Source organism: Balaenoptera acutorostrata, chromosome 12, assembly GCF_949987535.1.
Source record: "Balaenoptera acutorostrata chromosome 12, mBalAcu1.1, whole genome shotgun sequence".
In the NCBI taxonomy this organism is placed as follows: Eukaryota; Metazoa; Chordata; class Mammalia; order Artiodactyla; family Balaenopteridae; genus Balaenoptera; species Balaenoptera acutorostrata.
Genome location: NC_080075.1, coordinates 2,525,493 through 2,545,787, shown reverse-complemented (window position 1 = coordinate 2,545,787; position 20,295 = coordinate 2,525,493). Strand labels below are relative to the sequence as shown.

General features: G+C 48.4%; 1 protein-coding gene across 2 annotated transcripts in view; it reads left to right on the top strand.

The window, feature by feature from the left end:
- NCK2 (NCK adaptor protein 2) overlaps positions 1-19,315 on the top strand; it is a 140,099-nt gene extending 120,784 nt beyond the window's left edge. For both annotated transcript variants that reach the window (XM_057558673.1, XM_057558672.1), the window contains exon 5: positions 18,038-19,315. In XM_057558673.1, the coding sequence (XP_057414656.1) occupies positions 18,038-18,232 (195 nt within the window). In that variant the 3' untranslated portion in view covers positions 18,233-19,315. The remainder of the gene's footprint in view (positions 1-18,037) is intronic.
- Positions 19,316-20,295: the final 980 nt, after the last annotated feature.

Genomic DNA, 20,295 nt, shown 5'->3' with positions numbered 1-20,295 from the left:
TAACTTTTTCTAAATCATTGAGACGTTAATTGCTTATATTTTATTTTAACCATTTTTTATGGGAGCCTTTCCAGATTTTTTTCCTTCTGTTTTAACTTAGAAAATCAAGCTACGACATCTCATCGTGTGCTGGGGCCATTGATTCCCGGGGCAGAGGAAGGGGTTTGTTTGCTGGGACTTGGTCAGCTCTGCACCCACGGTGGCACTGGCTTGGGCTGAAGGCTGCCAGGTGGCCCGAGGGTGCGCGGGGCTGCTTGTCCTGATGGAACTCGCCGTGACATGTGGCATTTTCTGCTGTTCGTGCGCCTGCCTTGTGCCAAAGGCATGCTCAGGGGACTCTCAGGTGTGTCGCTGCTCTTCTCCTGAAGGGCCACGACAGAGAGAGGCCAGTTGCGCTGTCCTCCTGCTCATAGCCAGTCTGTCCTCAGCTGTCGTCTGCAGCTGTGAGGAACCGTCCGGACGTACAGATGGACAAGTCCATTGCTTATTCCTTTTCCGCCGTCCACTGCCTCTGCTTCCTGCCACTGTCTCCGCATCTCCTTTCCTCCCCTGCTTTGTCTTTTTTTCTGTTCATCTTGGCATCCCTAAGGTTAGAGCCTGGCTTCCAAAGCCACCGCCAGGCCGGTGTGAGCCCTTAGCTTCATAATCTTGCACAGCTCCTGGGTCAGCGTTCCTGCCGGACTCAGAGGCCTCCCCATTTAATTTCCTTTCCTTCCTTGTGGTCTTTGGGCCCAGGGCTCACCTTTGGTTGAGGTCACTGCAGGACCTGTGATTCCTCTGTAAGTACGGCTTTTTTAGAGTGCATCTTCAAGATGTGTTTCATTTTTAAAATATCCTGAGTGATTCCAAGATAAATAAGCTCGACTCTTGCTTGATATTTTGCATTTAAAAATATTTCATATTTTTCTGTTTTGAAAAGTAAAAATATACCCAGCTCTGAGTCCTGGGAAATCTGTGCTTGTGGTGGATGGATGCGGGGGGTGGGGGGCAGGGAGAGATGTGCATATTTCAGAAAAACAAGCAAAACTTTGGCATATCCTGCAATATCCCGGGTCAGTGATATGCTGGGTGTTTCAGAGGTATCTGTTAGACATGTTTTATCAGTCAGTGAATGAACCGGACCACCCTGCTTTGGCTCTCTTTCCTGTCCTGAATCTTAATATCGACTGTTCTTTCTTCATCTTCTCTCTCCCCCTCCCTTTCTCTCCTCCCTCATCTGCAATTGTCATTTATCCTCAGCAGCTAAAGATGAAACGGTATGGCTTCTTATTCTCCATGTTTAACCATTATACCTCCACCTGCTAATCCAAACCTCATTAAATCTAGCAAATTCAAACTTCCTACCTGCCTTCTGATGCTTATCGTAAATCCTTATATATTTGTTCAGTCTCATCCTGTGGATATGGTTAGGAAGCTGTACTTACGGTGAAGAATAACCAGTAACTAGATTTCTGTGTGCTCTGTAAGTGGTCAGTGTTTTATTTTTTCCATTACTATAGAAAGTGACGGTTTACAACTAGGATGAGGTCTGCAAAGCATCAGCCTGTGGTATAGGAAGGCATTTTTCTCTGTAAGACATTAAGGATCCCAAAGAGAGCATCTGTTTTACCTTATTTATTGTGTCCGACAGTAGTATTTAGATACTAATCTTTTGTCATACAGCACATTCACGTGTGAAAAGACTTGCTAAAGATAACTTACTGTATATATTGGCCACACTGACAGTCTATTTGGGTTTCATCTCCTACTCTTTTAAAAAAAATCTATTAAAATTATTTGGCCAGGAAGAAACAGAATAGAAGGATTAGCATAGTTCCTTGCTATATTTTTCAAATTGCATTTCTTATAGTAATTGGAACTTTTAACCAAAACCCTGTTTTCAGGCAGTTTCATCACTCCATCTCTCCAGATCAGTGGTGCTCAAACTGCAGGTGTGTCAGAAGCTTCTGGAGGACTTGGTCCCAACAACCCACAAAGTGCCCAAGAATTTGCCTTTCTAGCAATTCTCTGGTGACGTGGATGATCTAGGGACCACCCTTTGAAAACCCCTGGTTCCTGTTGTGACATCTTCATGGTTTTATACATATTTACAGCAATTATTTAAACTCATTTCTGCTTACTACTACATTTCCAAGAAATATAAAGATGCTTAAAGGTGAAGATTATAATTACCATAAGGCTTAATTTTATGTAGACCGTTAGGTTTTGTCGAATGGAATTCATCTCCGGAAAGTGTTTTCTGTTCGTTTTTTAGCTGTTTAGAGTTTGGTGACAAGCCAGCTGTGTTTGCAGTGCGTTTCTGGCAGAGGATGGGAAAGGCTTCAGAGCCAGAGCAGAGTGAGGTTTGCTCCCTACACAGCTCAGAAGATGAGCAGCATGACCTGAATTCCCTCCTGCAGAGACTTGCTGACAAGCTTCCTAAGTCCATGGTCTGACACCACGATCCCTAGATATTTCCTCATAAATTCGTTCATGTTAAGAAAAAAGCCTGTTGTACGCATCTTTCCGGTTGCAAACATAATGTTGTTTTTAATTGTCAGGCTTTTGGCCCAGGACCTGATGGAAGTTTTAAGCCTAGATATTTAAAAATATTTCTCACCTCAAGCATATTTAATTCTTAAACCTGGAAGGGCCACAAAGATCATTTCGTTTGGGCACTTTTCTAAGAAGAGCTGACTCCTCGTCACCTGATTCTCAGACCCCAGCCTCGTCGGCCCTGACTGGCTCTTCAATACTGGACGTTAAAAAACCAAACAAGATGCAAACCCCCGTACCCTATACTGGGGTCAGTGAAGAAGACACGAGTCCTATCTAAAGCTAGTCCCTAAAGTATAATCAATAGTGGCCCCCGCTCACTGTGTCCTCTTTTCTGTTGGGGCCCCTGGAGGACCCCTAAGCTGCCCGAGGCCTCGTTTAAAGGTGTGGCTCCCAGTTCTTCCCAAAGGCGGGGCCTTGCTGGTTCCGTTCTGTGCGAGCTCCACCTCGAGCTCCACCTCGGGGCTCCTGTGTTGGCACAGAGCTTGTTAACAGCGCACGGAACTAGCAGGCAAAGAATAACCGGCCTTTCAGTAATACAGAAGGCACTTGAGAATCGTGGAATTTCAGCCTCAACGCTATCATTTATTATGAAGGGATTTAGATGGAGTTTTGTTTTGTTTTGTTTTTAACTTTTAAAAAATTTTTATTGGGGTGTCGTCGATTTGCAATGTTGTGTTAGTTTCAGGTGTACAGCAGAGTGAGTCAGTTATACGTATACATGTATCCCCTCTGTTTTAGACTCTTTTCCCATATAAGCCATTACAGAGTACTGAGTAGAGGTCCTTGTTAGTTATCTGTTTTATATATAGTAGTAGTGTATACGGATGGAGTTTCATCTCTGCTGTATTATGGGTAAAAGAAGGTAAATAGGACCAAATCCCTTTTGTTTGGAGGGAGACGATGTAGAAAACAGAGCAGAGAGACGCTTGTTACCTGAAACCCACCTGCCTCACGGCACCTGCAGAGGGAGGCCGTGCAGGCCGGGCTGGGCCAGCGGACGCTCGGGGTGTCGCAGTCACATGGCTGATGGCAGCTGGCGGGTCCCCCTTGTCCACACCTGCATCCCTCCAGGCCCCAGAGCCCCGCCAGCCTCTCCCTCCTACACCTGCGCTCCTGCCGTGCTGCGTGGGCCCTGCTCTCTCTTCCTCTGGACCTTTGCACACATCTGGAGGACTCCGGGGTACAGTCCCCGCCCCCTCCGGTGCACACACAGCCTTCACGCCTCGTTCCGCCACCTCGGCTTCTGGGAAACCTCCCTGCGGGCGCGCTCCTGGGTCCCACGCGGATCGTGTGCTCACAGGCGTAACGGCTGTGCGAGCCCCGTCACGGCCAGCTCCGCCCGCGGAGTGCATGGCGTGTTGTCCTGCTGGCCCTTGATGCCTTGTGCCACGTGGGGCTCCAGGAAGTGTTCTCCACGTTCACGTGTGGAGGTCGATTGTCCAGAACGTGCGTGTGGGTTCAGGGTGACGGGGACCCGGCAGGGGCCGCAGCAGCGGGATACCGAGCCCTTCCTCTGCGCCCGCTGCCCCCTGGGCTCCTGCTCACGCACTCGTGAGCTTGGGTCGGACCCCGTGGCCTCTGGCGCATGACTGCTGCCACCTGCCAGAGGGTCCAGACGCCCTCTCCTCCGGCCTGCAAGTGTAATGGGGAGAGAGATGGTCGTCCAGTAAACCACTGGCAACTGAAAAACGACTCTCTCAAGCTAGAAAAGAAAACTGTGTCAAAGTAAATAATTCATCCATGATAGTATTCAGAAGTGTTTTCATAAGAGTCCCTCAGATCATTAGCTCCCTTGATGTAAACATTTATATTGCCGTCACGTAAAATCGCTAGTCCCTGTTAGGAATAGAGACTATCCACACACACGCTCTGGACAATCGATCTCCACACGTGAACGGGGAGAACATTTCCTGGAGTCCCATGCGGAGCTAGGAGTCAAGGGCCAACAGGATGACACACCGTGCACTGCCCCCAAATATTAAAAAGCTGTAGTGGAAATTCAAAAAAAACTGGATCAAATATAATACGTTTTTGGCACTTAATGTATTAGAAAGGTGTGTATGGATGCAACGTGTAGACCTTTCAGTCTTTACTTTTAGCTGCAGCTGGAAAGAAACAACTATAGAAGTAACCCTGAATAGGCTTGTCTTCTAGACCGAGGGCTCCCTTTGGTTTACAGAAGAGGTGAAAGGCTTATAGTCTGATGGGCACTGCGCTCTATTAGCAATGAGAGGAAATGGTTGAAATTGTTAGGGTTTCTTTGAACTGTACCTGTCGTTTCTAACAGCACACACGCACAGGCAGACCCGGCATGAGGGGCGGGGGGCTACCGCCCCAGCAGGCGCACGTGGGCCTTTCCGGCGGGTGTTTTCTGCCCGGGTTGTGGTTTCTTCCCCTGGTGAAGGGGAAGCACCTTGTGAAGCGAGGTGAGAAGCCTGGACAGAGGGAGGAACGTTTGCCTTCGGGTCTGCTCGGCGCTTGTTGAACATTTCTTTCTTGGAGGCAGGCACGCCCACCTCTTCTCTCCCCACTGCCAGGGGTCTTCACCGCGTGTGCTTTGGAAACAGTTCCTTGGCGACTTGCAGAAGAAATTCTACAAGAAGCACTTACGTTTTGGTCTCAAGATGCGGGCGAGGAACGTACTTGCCCAGCAGAGATGGCATCCGAGGCATCTCACTAACACTCCCGACATTCAGATACTCAGGAGGCCCGGTGAGTGTGCCAGCCAGAGCCGGGCAGAGTCCCTGTTGCATTTCGAGGAGGTTGAGATAGAAAAACGTCAAGTTCAGGGATGATTGTTGCCTGACCCCAGGCCAGAGGGGGGGCAACCCTTTTTGGTTCAGGAGCCGGGTCTGAGCCGTGTCGAGGGTGATCTGAAGGAAATGATGGGTTCCTTTGTACCCCCGCCAAGGCCCCTCCTCTCAGCATCCCTTCTGCCAGGGCCCCCCTGCCAATTCCTGCAGTAACTTCCAAGGCAGGAGAGCACGTGTCCTCACCCAGCCTGCTACTTTGGTTTCCTCTGTCCAGATTATAAGGTTTCCACCGGAATTTCACCAGTTTTTAGCACATCCACTTTTTAAAAAAATGTTTGTTATTGTGGCAAAATATATATAACATAGAAGTTGAACATTTTAATCATTTTCAAGTGCAAGTTCAGCGACGTTAAGCGTATTCACATGGCTGTGCAAGCGTTACCACCATCCTTCCCCAGAGCTTTTCCGTTTCCCTCGCTGGAACTCTGTCCCCATTAAATGATAACTCCCCATCCCCTCCCCCAGCCCCAGGCTGCTTTCTACTCTCTGTCTCTATGAATTTGACTAAGTACCTCGTATAAGTGGAATCATTCAGTGTCTGTGCTTTTGTGTCTGGCTTACTTCACTCAGCATAATGTCCTCAAGGTTCATCCATGCTGTAGCCTGGGTCAGAATGTCCTTCCTTTTTTAAAGCTGAATGATACTCCGTTGCATGGATGGACCACACTTTGTTTATCCATCATCTGTCAAAGGACACGTGGGTTGCTTCCACCTTTTGGCTACCGTGAATAATGCCGCTGTGCACATGGGTGTGCAAGTGTCTGTTCAAGTCCTGCCTTCAGTTCTTGAAGGTCTATACCCAGCAGAGTTTTTGGAGCACATGGTGATTCGTTGGTGAATTGTTTGAGGAACTGCAGTCTGTTTTCCACTGCGGCTGCACCACTTTACCTTTCACCGGCTGTGCATAAGGTTCCAGTTTTTACACATCCTTGCCAACAGTTGTTGTTCGGGTTTTTTGTTTTTTCATAATCACCAGCCTCATAGGTGCAAAGTGGTGCCTCACTGCGGTTCCGGTTTACACCAGCACAGAGCCTTTCAGTCTCAGCTGCGCCTTTGGCCTATTTGTGGGTGTTTCTCACGGCGCTGTTACCAAGCAGTTCCTAAACGTGGCCTCAGTAGCACGGCGAGAGCAGCACAGAGAAATAAAAGAGTCGCCCCACGGAGCTTGTAACACAGAAAGCTGTTTTATCATTCTGTTAGATCACCCTCCCTAGTCGTCCAGTAGAGCCTTCTTTTATTTTTATTTTAGTTTCTTATTTTTTGGCCATGCCACACAGCATGTGGGATCTTAGTTCCCTGACCGGGGTTTGAACTTGCGCCCCCTGCATTGGAAGCGTGGAGTCTTAACCACTGGACCACCAGGGAAGTCCCGGTATAGCCTTCTTGTAATCAAAATTGATTCCCTGTCTGTACTTATGCCACACGCTGTCAATTGATATGTGTAAATATATAATACCATTTATTATTGATAAGTCACTCCAGGCACGGCATGGCCAAAAGACAGAGAATGACAAGGGCAGTATTCTAAAAGTCTGTCCTCCGAGGTGTTCCCATTAACTTTAGGAAATGCATCTGGGGACGCAGAGAGGGATAATCACACATGCACATACTAACTTACAAATGGACCGTAAACACTTCCCTTGAAAGATTAGGTAGATGGACTTGGAGGGCCGTACTGTGGTTGCTGGTCGATTTCTCTTCACTTGTGTAAACAAGTTTATTTCAGAAGCTAATGAGAGCCATAATATTTGATCATGTCACCTGTGGGATTGGCTTTAGGCCTATAGAGTAAATATTTCAGAGACACGTTTATAGGAGAATAGAAAATGCCAGTCAGAAGGTAAACTGATGTAAACACAAAGAGTAGAGCTCCCGTATAGAGAGGGAGTCAATTTTGATTTTAAAAGGCTCTGTTGGACGGCTGGGGGTGGTGATGATCTAATGGGTGATGGACCTGGAAGGCCACTTTTCTGAGATTAGAACCGGGAGAGTATTGATCAGCGGAGTACAATCTGCCTTCAGCCCACTGGCTTTCAGGTTTCTTTGGCAAAGGAACTACTTCTCTGGACAAAAGAATACCTTCCTTAAAGAAGCAAAAAAGAGAGAAAAATTTCCATGTATCAGACAAGGGGGAAAGAATGATACAGCTTTTGATAAGAAACCGACAAGGTGACCCCTCTTTGGGGGCAGAGAGAGCGTTAAATATTTGTATCAATTGTTGGTGCTTGAAGACCAGCATGACCAGAAATCCACCCAGCACCCACCTGGGAGTCTCAGTAGACCACACAAGGGGCACTTCTATTCTCATCTTGCCCTAAAATCTGAAGTGAAAGATACGTGGACATTTTAAGGTTATTAAAGACTCAGGAGGGGGCTTCCCTGGTGGCACAGTGGTTAAGAATCTGCCTGCCAATGCAGGGGACACGAGTTCGAGCCCTGGTCTGGGAAGATCCCACATGCCACGGAGCAACTGGGCCCGTGAGCCACAACTACTGAGCCTGCGCATCTGGAGCCTGTGCTCCGCAGCAAGAGAGGCCGTAATAGTGAGAGGCCCGCGCACCGCGATGAAGAGTGGCCCCCACTTGCCGCAACTGGAGAAAGCCCTCGCACATAAGCGAAGACCCAACACAGCCAAAAATAAATAAATAAATAAATAAATTTATTTAAAAAAAAAAAAAGACTCAGGAGGGCCTGGGAGCAAGGTCCCTGCTTCCTCTATTATTTCTTCACAGCCACATGCTGCTTAGAAAAAAATCATATCAATACCTAGGCTATCAGGGATGGAGAATGAAGCAAAGGATATTATGGGCTGTTCTCAGTGCTCCTTTTTTTTTTTTTTTTTTTTAATACTGGTGATGAGAAAATCGTGATTAAATCTTGAGTAAAGGAGAGAAATATTTGACCAGGGAGTCTACTTTATAAAAATGCAAAGGCGCTTTTCAGCAAGTGTTTGAAACAATGGATCAAGTTGGTGAAGCTGTAGAAATAGTATCAAAGAGGGTATAATTTGGTTTTCCTTTCTAAAAGTTGTTGTGAGCAGAAATTGCAGAGGTAAGATGTAAGAATTACCTGAAGGAACGAATAGTGGAAGAGATGCTCCAAATTGGGAGATTCGCCTGTCAGTGCACTTATTGAGCACCTACTGTGATCCCGGTGTGGAGACGTGGAGTTCAATCAGGTTCTAGTACTTAGAGGGATTATATTGAAATAGGGACCTAAAACCTAAAAACAAATAGTGATAATAATAAAAGCCCTGAGAGGGGGTGGTTTTTTATCAGTCTATCAGCTATCCTCACATTCCCCTTGGAAAATGACTTCCTAAAATGTCAGGTGAGTGAATGACTTAAACTAACAGATAATTCTTCGGAACCCCAGGTTCAAAAACTGTGAGAATAGAAAAGTCAGTCCTTCGAAGAATAGTCCGAGGAAAGGAGAGAACAAGAAGTGATGTGATGTTCGAATTGAATTTGAAAAGTTAGCACAGTATTCTGCAAAGAGAAATTATACCAAATAAGGAGAAAGGGGAACCATGGGGAAGTTTGGGCAGTGGGAAGAAGCAGGAAGATAGGATTGAGGGGAGGACGGAAGCTAGGTGTTCCAAAATTGGAAACAGGTACAGGACCCAGTCTAGGTTTTAGTCCAGCCCAAGGCAGCTTTCACAAGTTGCGGTCCTGTGGTGGCTTAAAAAGATGTCCACAAATCACCTGATACCCCTCCCTTCAAAGGGTGGAGGTGACGGCCTCCCCATCAGCAGGGTGTCACTTGATAACTCACATCTGATGAACAGAATGTGGTAGGAGAGGTGGTGGGCGACTCCGGGGACTGGATCGTAAATGCACGTGGCTTTGCTGTGTCTGGGATCGCTTGATTTGTGGGGAGCCGGCCGTCGTGTTGTGGAGGTGCTGAGGCAGCACCGTGGAGGCTGCAAGACCAGGGACGGAGGCCTCCGAGCGGCTCATGCGAGCGGACCACCTTGTATGTGGACCTGCTTCCCCAGCTGGGCCTTCGGATGACCGCAGCCTCAGCCCGTGTCGTCACGACAGCCCGATGGAGCTTGGTGACTCCGGGTCAGTCAAGGTTTAAGGTTCTCCCAAATTCCCAATTATAAGTCGTTATTTAAGCCACTGGGTTTGGGGGAGATTTGTTACACAGCGGTAGACAAAGAGTATGAGTAGCCCAGGTAGAAAACAGGACCATAATAAGAGAGGAGACAACAGGAACTGAAAATTAAAGTTCAGGAGATCGTGCTTTGCCCTTTGTGTTTAAAGAGAGAACAGACAGGTGGCTTTCGTATCAGCGATGTTCCTTTCCTTCTGCTGAAACCCAGGAGGAGACCTCAGAGGTACCAGGTGGCAGACGTAGGGGTCTGTACAGCCTCAGTCACTCCTGGGCCAGTTAGCTCAGCGACCATCTGTTGAGTGCTTATTATGTATCAGGCCCAGTTTTTTCTCCCAAATATATAAAAATAAGAAAGAAGGAGCCTCTCCCTCAGAAAGCTTAGAGCCTCGTAGGAGAGCCATGTAAACAAGCACTGATGACGGTGATCAAGGTGCAGCGCGGTGTAGTGCTTCTGTGATAGGATGTAGGCCTCTTGTAGGTGGTGTGGAAAGTATGTTCTCTGGAGACTTTAGCTGAAAGACGTTTTAAAAAATCAACGAGATGCTGATGGCTGTCTTTATAAAGCTTCATAGAGGGAACTTAAAGAAGGGGCACTAGGTGACAGTTTTGCTTAATACCTCCCCAAAGACGTTGTGCTTCTGACATTACTGTAGTTTATTCAACTGCCCCAGTCTCTTCCCAGTTTCAGGAGTTATCGCTGTTCCATAGTTACAAAAACTGAAGAACTGTTGGGAAACTTGCCCAAGGTCTCAAAGCCAGTAAGTAAAGGAGCCAAAATAGGAGAGCAGGCAGCCTGGTAACGGAGCCAGTGACTCAGCTCTCCTGCTTCTCAGCAGCATGACTGTGGTGGAGAACTGGGGCCTGGATGGGTCACCGCCTGCCCGTGTCACGTGACCATCTGCTCATGGTGGACTGGTTTCTTAGAGACCGGCGCTTCTGCTGAAAACAGCTAGAAAAGCTGGACGAAACATTGACACAAACACAAAGCATCAGAGAAGTAGACCTTCAGTAGTCTATGGTGCTGGGGGGCAGAAATGGGAGGTCAGGCCCACTGAGGGGGCAGGGCCCCCAAAAGTCTATACACTGGGATCAAAGGCAAACTGGGAATAACACCAGACTGTAATCAGTTACATCCCTCATTGAACTAAGGTGCCCTGCCCACCCCGGGTGCAGAAGCAAAGCAAACCCTCTCGGAGGGCAGTAATACCATTGAGAACCTCAGAGTGTCTCTTTGATTTTTTTTTATACACAATATGCAGCATTCAAAGAAAAATTACCAGGAGACAAAACTGGACGACCAAAATCAAAGGGGGAAAAAAAAAGACATTAGAACAGACCCACAGATTTCGAGTTTTTATTTATTTATAAATTATTTATTTATTTCTATTTTTGGCTGCGTTGGGTCTTCATTGCTGCGCACAGGCTTTCTCTAGTTGTGTTGAGCGGGGGCTACTCTTTGTTGCAGTGTGCGGGCTTCTCATTGCAGTGGCTTCTCTTGTTGCAGAGCACAGGCTGTAGATGCGCGGGCTTCAGTAGTTGCAGCACGGGAACTCAGTAGTTGAGGCACATGGGCTCAGTTGCTCTGCGGCATGTGGGATCTTCCTGGACCAGGGCTTGAACCCGTGAGGAATACACTTCTGTCATTTTTAAACCACCCAGTTTACGGTATTCTGTTGTCGTAAACAGGACTAAGATTTACAGGACCAAGTGAGAGGTTTAACATACATGTAATTGGTGTCCCAAAGAGGGGACGTCGGGCTGGGGGTGGACGGGAGGGTGGAGCCGTGTTTGAAGAGAGATGTGCCTCTGCCCCGTGACTCACTAGTGGCCGAGCCTGGTCTTCCAGCTTCAAGTTCTGCACCTTTAGGACATCTTTCATTGTGACACATAATACCCAAAAGACTTCATTTGAAAAGTACTTGTTGGGGGCTTCCCTGGCGACGCAGTGGTTGAGAGTCTGCCTGCCAATGCAGGGGACACGGGTTCGAGCCCTGGTCTGGGAAGATCCCACATGCCGCGGAGCAACTGGGCCCATGAGCCACAACTACTGAGCCTGCGCGTCTGGAGCCTGTGCCCCGCAGCGGGAGGGGCCGCGATAGTGAGAGGCCCGCGCACCGCGATGAAGAGTGGCCCCTGCTCGCCGCAACTGGAGAAAGCCCTCGCACAGAAACGAAAACCCAACACAGCCAAAAATAAATAAATTAATTAATTAAAAAAAAAAGTACTTGTTGAACCCAGGTCAGGAAGGTCGAAAAATAGGGCCCAGGTCAAGGTCAAGAGGTAGGACGTTGCTGGCCCTCTGGAAGCTACTCCCATACCTGTGTGTGCTTCCTGATTGCACCACACCTCCTGCCAGAGATCACTGCTCCCTTTCATTCTGAGCTGGTCGTTTTCTTTACCGTTTTAGACCTATGTTTGTGTGTTTTGGTTCTGCCTGCTTCTGGGTTGTACCGTTGGTATCACACTGTGGCTGTTCTGTTCTTACTTTCTTCTTTTGTCCACACATCGTAAGATTGTTCAGTCCGTGTTGACGCATTCATTTTGTTGTGTGATGAACTGTCCCCTCCTGTGTTTATCGACTCCTGCGGTGGACGTGAGGCATGTCGGCACCTGGGGCCAGCATGAGTGGTCCTGCTCAGACATTCATGACCCTGTCCCCTGCTGCACCTGTACACACGCTCCTCTGAACCCGAGCACGTCCTGGGGTGAAACAGCCGGGTCCTGGAGAAAGCGTGTCTTCAGCTTCTCGATGATGCAGAGACCCTGTATCCAGGCCCGCAGCAGTTCTGGCTCGAGCTCCCACCACTGGGAGGGGTTCCCGGTCCAGCTCTCTCCCTACCTCGGAAATGACCATGGCTTGCTGGCTCTGGATGAGGGACTCTCCCTGTACCCAGCATGGGAAGCGCAGAGCGCTCCCTCGTGTGGGCCTGCGTCTCCAGATCATTCGCGCCGCAGATGCTGGGCTGGTGGGTCTCGGTCCTCTTGCTCAATGCAGACAGGCCAGCAGACACCTGTCAAGGTTCTGACAAGCTTAGCGTTGGAGCATCGCTGAGCCCTCCCGCCGGCACCCGCCGCCAGTGCAGGCGAGTGCGGCTCCGTCCTTCCTCGCTCGACTCCCCTCGACTCCCCGGAGGCTGTTGGGAGCTGAGCCTGGAAGGATCACAGCCCTCGTGTACAAGGCCGACGGGGCCGAGTTCTCAGGGATCGTGCAGGGCAGGTTCGTTCTGGGTCTGGAGCGGCCATGTCTCCGTCAGATCCAGGGGACCGGCTCGGGGTGGAGGGAAGAGAGTCCCTGCTGTCCCTTCAGGGGGCTTCCCCACAGGGACTGTCTAGAGCAGGGCCTGACTTCTCAGGACAGAGTCCGAAGGGCATCCGCTGCCTCGGGGTGAGCTTGGCCGCGGAGCTGCCTCCTTCGAGAGGCTACTTAGCCTGTAAATCGCATTCCTGTCTTGTCTTCGTGGCTCTGAGCATTTGAAAACACTTCTGGTGGTTTGGCTCAGCATTTCTCAAACTGCATCAGGATCCCCAGGAGGGCTCATGAAACACAGATGGCTGGGCCCCGCCCCAGAGCTGCGGATTCAGGGGTTCCTGAGAATTCAATTTTTCACCTGACAGATTCCCAGGAGATGCTTATGGTGCGGTCTCGGGAGCTCAGTTTGAGAACCACTGGTCCAGTTCATCTTCAGGCTTCGTTTAGAATTCAGTGGTAACACGTAACAGTGCATTTTAGTACATAGATTGGAAAATGTACTCATGCTGAATTGAGATTTCCCCAAAGGTTCAGCAGCCCTGCTTGACATAAATTTAGTTCATTCTACTTCCTTAACTTCAAGGTTTCTACTCGGAGATTAAAAATTACTTTCTCTGCTGCATTGGTTTTACTGCTGTAATGCGCATATACACATGACACACCATGATGTTAAATTAAGGAGCTTAAATTAAAAGCAAATTCAGAGTCATCTGTTGATCGTGGGGCTTAATTAAAATTGAGCCTATCACATACCAACTCTGACTGACTCACCTACTCCCTCCGTACGATGCCACTTTGTCTATGAATTGATTAAAGTGTCTCTAAAACTAGCTCAGTGCCTGGCTTGTGCTAAACTATAAAACTGAAGTCGCCTTCTATCTTTATCTGAAGGCACAGACTTACGGCACAGAATGTATATGCTTATAAAAATTAACAGATGCTCGAAACTAAACGTGACTTCACAAAAACCTGAAGCCCCAGGAGAGAGCTGAGCGGTCCTTAGTGTGTATGTGCTGCTGGACCCAGGGGCGTGGTGACTGCCCACGGAGCTTCTCCTTCACCCACCAGGACTGATCACCGTGTGACAGTGGCCCCGGGGCCGATGCTCCGGGCCATCCGGTGCAGAGCACCTGTCGGGCGGTACCTGTTTTAGTTTGTTCTATTTTCAAAACCATATACAACGTCCAACTTGGGTGGGAATACTGAAAACACTGAGGCCAGCTCGCATCCATCGTGTTCAGTTTCATGAAAATAGTAGTGATTTGAGAATTGCGCAGATGATTACTTAGAATGTCCTTCTGTGCTGTTTCGCTGGTTGACAGGGTCATCCGTGACATCAGCGTTCGTGATGATTCATTCTTTTTGAGGGGCCATCCAAGGCCCCTTCGCCCCATCCCCAGTCGCCCTCCTGGGCTGGCTCAGAAGATCTTCACCCCATGGTGATTCATTTCTAAGAGATCAAGTTGGGGAAATAATTTTCAAGTTCTGTGTCTCCTTTCCCACCTGCTCTGGGCCCCTAATCCTCTAATGGCCATGATTCTGAAAATAATACATAGCCCAAGGCCTAATCAGAGATAAAACTTCCTGTCTCTTCCTGGGTTTCCTCCAAGTCGTCAAGCCCTGGGTTTAGTATGGGGATAAGGTGAGGTTTTTCCCTTAAAGATTTGTTTCTATTTGGTCGGTTTGGGGCAAAGGGACACACAAATACAAACTATAAATCCATCTGTCTCTGAGATGCGTTTCTGCCGACAGCTGTGACAGGTGGCAGCCCGCCCCAGGGTTGGATTTTCTCAGACCCCCATTTCCCTGAGTTGTCATTCGTTTATATGGAGTGATCTCTTGTTTTGCAAGATTTGTACATCTTAAATCAAATGTTTGCAAAGTCGGCGTAAAAGCCAGAGGACGGGGGCGGGGTGCTTGCTGGTTTTGCCCTGTTGGGAGGGACGCGAAGCAGGGGCCAGGCTGGTGGGTGGTCACCAGCAGTACCTGGGTTTGGAGAAAGGAGGCAGCCTGGTCTAGGAATTCAGTTTAGACCTGGATTATCTGGCTCCCACCATCCATAGGGCTCCCTGCGGAACACAGCCGTGGATTAGACGCCGCCCTACCCGGCCTGATGTGTCAGGACGCTTTCTGCTGGGCAGTAGCCAAAGGGGGCAGAGCTTATCCGGTTTGGATGGGGAGGCTTCTCCAGGGTGGTCAGCTTGTGAGCTGAGACCTACAGGAATGGTCGACCAAGGAGGGGGACAAAGGCTGGCTCAGAAACCACATGAACAGGAGTGAAAATGGGACTGGGGTTGGGAAGGGCATCCTTCTGTTTCATTGGTCGGATCTGGGGAAGCAGGGACAGGTGACACAGCCCTGGTGGGCCGTGGTGGGTGGTTGGGTTTTATTCTGAGGCCACTGAGGGAGGCCAGTGTCCGTCCTCCTCTCCTTCAGCCACGCCGGCCACTTAGTGCCTCCGGAGAGGCAGGATCCTCTCCCTTTCTTCACCGACGTCCCCCCTCCCCTCCCCAGCGCTCACCCACCAGCGCGCCTCTCGGGCCCAGGTCCGGTTTCTGTGGAGGCCTTTCCTGACCTCCCGCCCCGAGTTTAAATGCCCTGCGCCACCTCAGTACTGTCTCCTTTCTCTCTGCAGAACTCAGCACAGTTTGCACCTATATACCAGCTCCTTCTTTATCTGTTTTCCCCACTGGATGGCCACTTCCAAGAGAGCAGAAACCCATGTAGAGCATACATGCTGTGCTCTCATGCGCACGCGTCCAGGGCGTGGCCTGTCTCGTGTGAGTCCAGTTGTTTATCCAATTCAGCAATACTTTTTTTCCCCAAAGAATATTCCTCATTCAATGTCTTACCCTACATATTTTTCAATAAATGAGATGAAAGACTAATTTTAATAAAAGTAATAACATCTTTCTAAAATATAATACATTCACATATACGTAGGGCACTGACATAATCACAAATTTAAACATTTCTCAATAAAATCTGTATGTGAACCATAGTATAGCCGCCTCTGGGATACTATGAACCATGTTAAAATGCAACCAGAATTTTCCACTGCTCTTAAAATACTTATTTTTAAATAGCTTAGAATTAGAAAAATTTAAATTTTTTAAATTGAAATATAGTTGATGTACGATATTCTGTAAGTTACAGGTGTGCAATGTAGTCATTCACAATTTTTAAAGGTTATACTCCATTTACAGTTATTATAAAATACTGGCTATATTCCCCTTGTTGTACAATATATCCTTGTAGCTTATTTTATACCTAAAGTTTATACCTCTTAATCCCCTACCACTATATTGCCCCTCCCCGCTTCCCTCTCCCCACTGGTAACCACTAGTTTGTTCCCTATATCTGTGAGTCAGCTTCTTTTTTATGTTCGCTAGTTTGTTGTATTTCTTAGATTCCACATGTAAGTGATATCATACAGTATTTGTCTTTCTCTGCCTGACTTCTTCACGTAGCATAATGCCCTCCAAGTCCATCCATGTTGCTGCAAATGACAAAATTTCATTCTTTTTTATGAATGAGTAGTATTCCATTGTATATGTGTACCACATCTTTTTTATACATTCATCTGTTGACGGACACTTGGGTTGCTTCTGCACCTTGGCAATTGTAAATAATGCTGCTAAGAAACGTTGGGCTGCATGTATCTTTTTGAATTAGCGTTTTGGGTTTTTTGGTTTTTTTGGATATATACCCAGCAGTGGAATTGCTGGGTCATATGGCAGTTCTATTTTTAGTGTTTTGAGAAACCTCGGTACTGTTCTCCACAGTGGCTGCACCAATTTACATTCCCACCAACAGTGTAAGAGCGTTTCCTTTTCTCCACACTCTCTCCCAACATTTGTTATTTGTGTTCTTCTTGATGACAGTCATTCTGACAGGTGTGAGGTCATATCTCCTTGTGGTTCTGATTTGCATTTCCCTGATGATTAACGATGTTGAGCATCTTCTCATGTGCCTGTTGGCACCTTCATTTCCTCTCTGGAAAATGTCTATTCTGTTCGTCTGCCCATTTTTTTATTTTTTTATTTTTTTTATTTTTTTATTTTTTTTAAATTATTATTTATTTATTTATTTATGGCTGTGTTGGGTCTTCGTTTCTGTGCGAGGGCTTTCTCTAGTTGTGGCAAGCGGGGGCCACTCTTCATCACGGTGCGCGGGCCTCTCACTATAGTGGCCTCTCTTGTTGCGGAGCACAGGCTCCAAACGCGCAGGCTCAGTAATTGTGGCTCACGGGCCCAGTTGCTCCGCGGCATGTGGGATCTTCCCAGACCAGGGCTCGAACCCGTGTCCCCTGCATTAGCAGGCAGACTCTCAACCACTGCGCCACCAGGGAAGCCTGCCCATTTTTTTAATTGGGCCGTTTGTTTTTTGATATTGAGTTGTATGAGCTGCTTTATATATGTTGGATATATATAAATAACCCCTTATTGGTCACATCATTTGCAAATATTTTCTCACATTCAGTAGGTTGTCTTTTCATTTTGTCGATGGTTTCTTTTCCTTTGCTGTGCAAAAGCTTTTAAGTTTAATGAGGTCCCATTTGTTTATTTTTGCTTTTATTTCCTTTGCTTTAGGAGACAGATCCAAAAAAATATTGCTACGATTTATGTCAGAGTGTTCTGCCTATGTTTTCCTCTAGGAGTTTTATGGATTCCAGTCTTACATTTAGGTCTTTAATCCATTTTGAGTTTATTTTTGAATATGATGTTAGAGAATGTTCTAATTTCATTCTTTACAAGTGGCTGTCCAACTTTCCCAGCACCACTTAATGAAGAGACTATCTTTTTCTCCATTGTATATTCTTGCTTCCTTTGCTGTAGATTAATTGACCATAGGTGTGTGGGTTTATGTTGGGGCTCTCTATCCTGTTCCATAGACCTATGTGTCTGTTTTTGTACCAGCACCGTGCTGTTGGGTGAACTTCTAATAGTGGTAGAAGTCAGAGAAAGTGAAACTTCTAGCTGCCGCCTGTATAGAAATCACTTTTTACAAATTCAAGAAATAGCTCGGGGAGATGAACATTTAACACCGGTTCACACTGGTGCCGTCCATTCCATAACGAGCCTCCAGTTTTCAAATAACGACATACATTTAGCACCGAAACCCTACTGAGCAAAGCGTCCGTTTTCTTCACTGCAGAACGTGGGCATCTCAGCCGGCCTCCGGGTCATCGCGAAGATCAGGGGCCGCCCCCCTCCCCCGCCGGGTGTGGATGCAGAGCCCTGTGCCCCGCCCCCGGCCCTGCTCGCGGCTCGTGGCCCAGGGCCGGGTGGTAACTGGTGTTCTCTCTCCCCTGCAGCCCAGTGACTTCTCCGTGTCTCTCAAAGCATCAGGGAAGAACAAGCATTTCAAGGTGCAGCTGGTGGACGACGTCTACTGCATCGGGCAGCGGCGCTTCCACACCATGGATGAGCTGGTGGCGCACTACCACAAGGCCCCCATCTTCACCAGCGAGCGCGGGGAGAAGCTCTACCTCGTCCGGGCGCTGCAGTGAGCCCAGGGGACGCGCCCCGGAAAGGCGCCCCGGCCCGGCCTCTCCTGCACGCCCGCTCCCGGCGGCCGTCCCGTCCTTGCTCTCTCCAGCTGGTTTCCCTTTCTGTCCGGGTCGGGTCGTTTGCCATCCGCCCTCCTTTGCCGTCCCAGGCCCTCCTGGACGGTTTTAGCGACGGGGAGGTGGAAGGGGGCGAGTCGGCTCACTTTATTCCTTCTCCGTGGGAGCCAGCCTTAGTCTGTTCAAATCGCTCGTGCCAGCAAACCCCCCCCCTTTAAAGACGTCGGGCGCGGTTTGGACGCACCGGAGCTGCCCTTACTTCCGTGAGCCACAGCGCACGTGACAGCGGGGCCGGGCCCTGGGTGGCACCTGCCCAGGGACCACCTGTCCTGGTCCCGGCGTCCCTGGATCTGTGTCATTTGCGTTCACACAGCTCCCAGACTCCCCGGGGGTGACCCCGGGCACGCGTAGCAATACTGGAACCACCGGGTGAGACGGGAGGGGAGAAGCTGTCCAGTGCCTTTGGGGCTGCACTTGCAATAAAGAAAAGAAGTCCTGGAAAGTCAGTCCGGAGACTCGGAAAGACAGAGGTTTCGGAAATGTCCCCCCAAGTTGTGCTGTCTGCATAGTGCTTTTTCCTGTTGCCCTTCGGCTCGTTTCAATTTCACAATGAGATATTTAATTCTCAAAGTAATATGTATCTGTAGCCATTTGTTGACACTAATACAGATGATTAAGGAAAACAGCTGATCTTTGGGAAAGGGGAGCGACCAACACTTCACACACACACACACACACACACTATATATATATATATGTGTGTGTATATATATATATATATATATATAATTTGCTTTACAGGGAAATTGTTCAGGGTTTACAAAAGGATATGTGATTGGTAGTAGGAGACACAGAATGTTTATGAAGAAATTGCATTTTCTTTTTTCCTTACATTTGAGCTCCTTTATAGTTAAACATACACTCTCGAGATGGGACATTCCTACCGCTGAGGAAGGGGTCTTGAGACCTCCTAAACTTGCATACTCAGTTTTTTGGATATTGTAATAAAAAAGTATTATGACACGACTCTGTGTGTGCTCATCTGTGGCAAAGCTCAGACTCAGCGATGGGGCAGGAGCCCTGGCAGCCTTTCCTGAAATGCTCAGTGCCCGAAGGAGAGCATTTCTAGAGAGGCGTTCTAACAAATTTATTACTTGTGTGTTTTCTTTTTCTACCGCCACATTTTTGTATCTTGAAATAATAAATTTTAATTAGAGCGACTCCAAGAGAAACCAGAATCTCAAGCTTGGTCTTACCTTTACTCTTTGGAAATCATCTGTTAAAAATATTTCACCAAACTGTTGTCAGCTAGCCCTCCCTCCTCCAGCTTTCCTCTCCCCCCCTCCAGCTTTCCTCTCCCCTGTCCCGCCTGCCTTCCGTGCACTCGGAAGAGCCTTTGTCGAGCCCCCAAGGGCACTGGGCACCGGGAATACAGAGCCACAGGGCACGGCCTTGGTGCCCCCACAGCTGACGTATGCTCAGCGCTCCCTCTGGGCCGGACATGGCATCCTCGTCCCAGCTCCTCGAGGCGGTCCTGGGATCGTCCCCATCACACAGATGGAGAAGGTGAGGCACAGGTGATCGCACAGGGCATGGCTGGTGCGTCGTGGGGCATGTGACAAGCCCAGGACTCTGGCTTCGGGGCCACGCCCTCCCAACAGCGGCCGGGGAGGCTTCCAGGAGAAGTAAGGTATGTGGTGAGAGTTTGCACTGAATCTACCATTCCTGTTCTCTGTGAGTTCGTTGTATCTTTAGTTGTTGCCTTTGAAATTAGACGTCTGGTGTCTGGGACCTGAGGTTGGGGGCACCTAGTTACATAAGAATAGAGCTCCAGGTGAGTGAGGCAGACCATCACCTTAGCCAAAACAGGCGGGTTCTGGACGTTGTCATGGAAATCCCACTTCCTCCCGACTCTCTGATCTGCCTGCTGTGTGTACCACGTTGACATCATGCGGGAATTCCTCTACACGGTGAGTGCCTGGACAGCAGAAACGCTGATTTACACA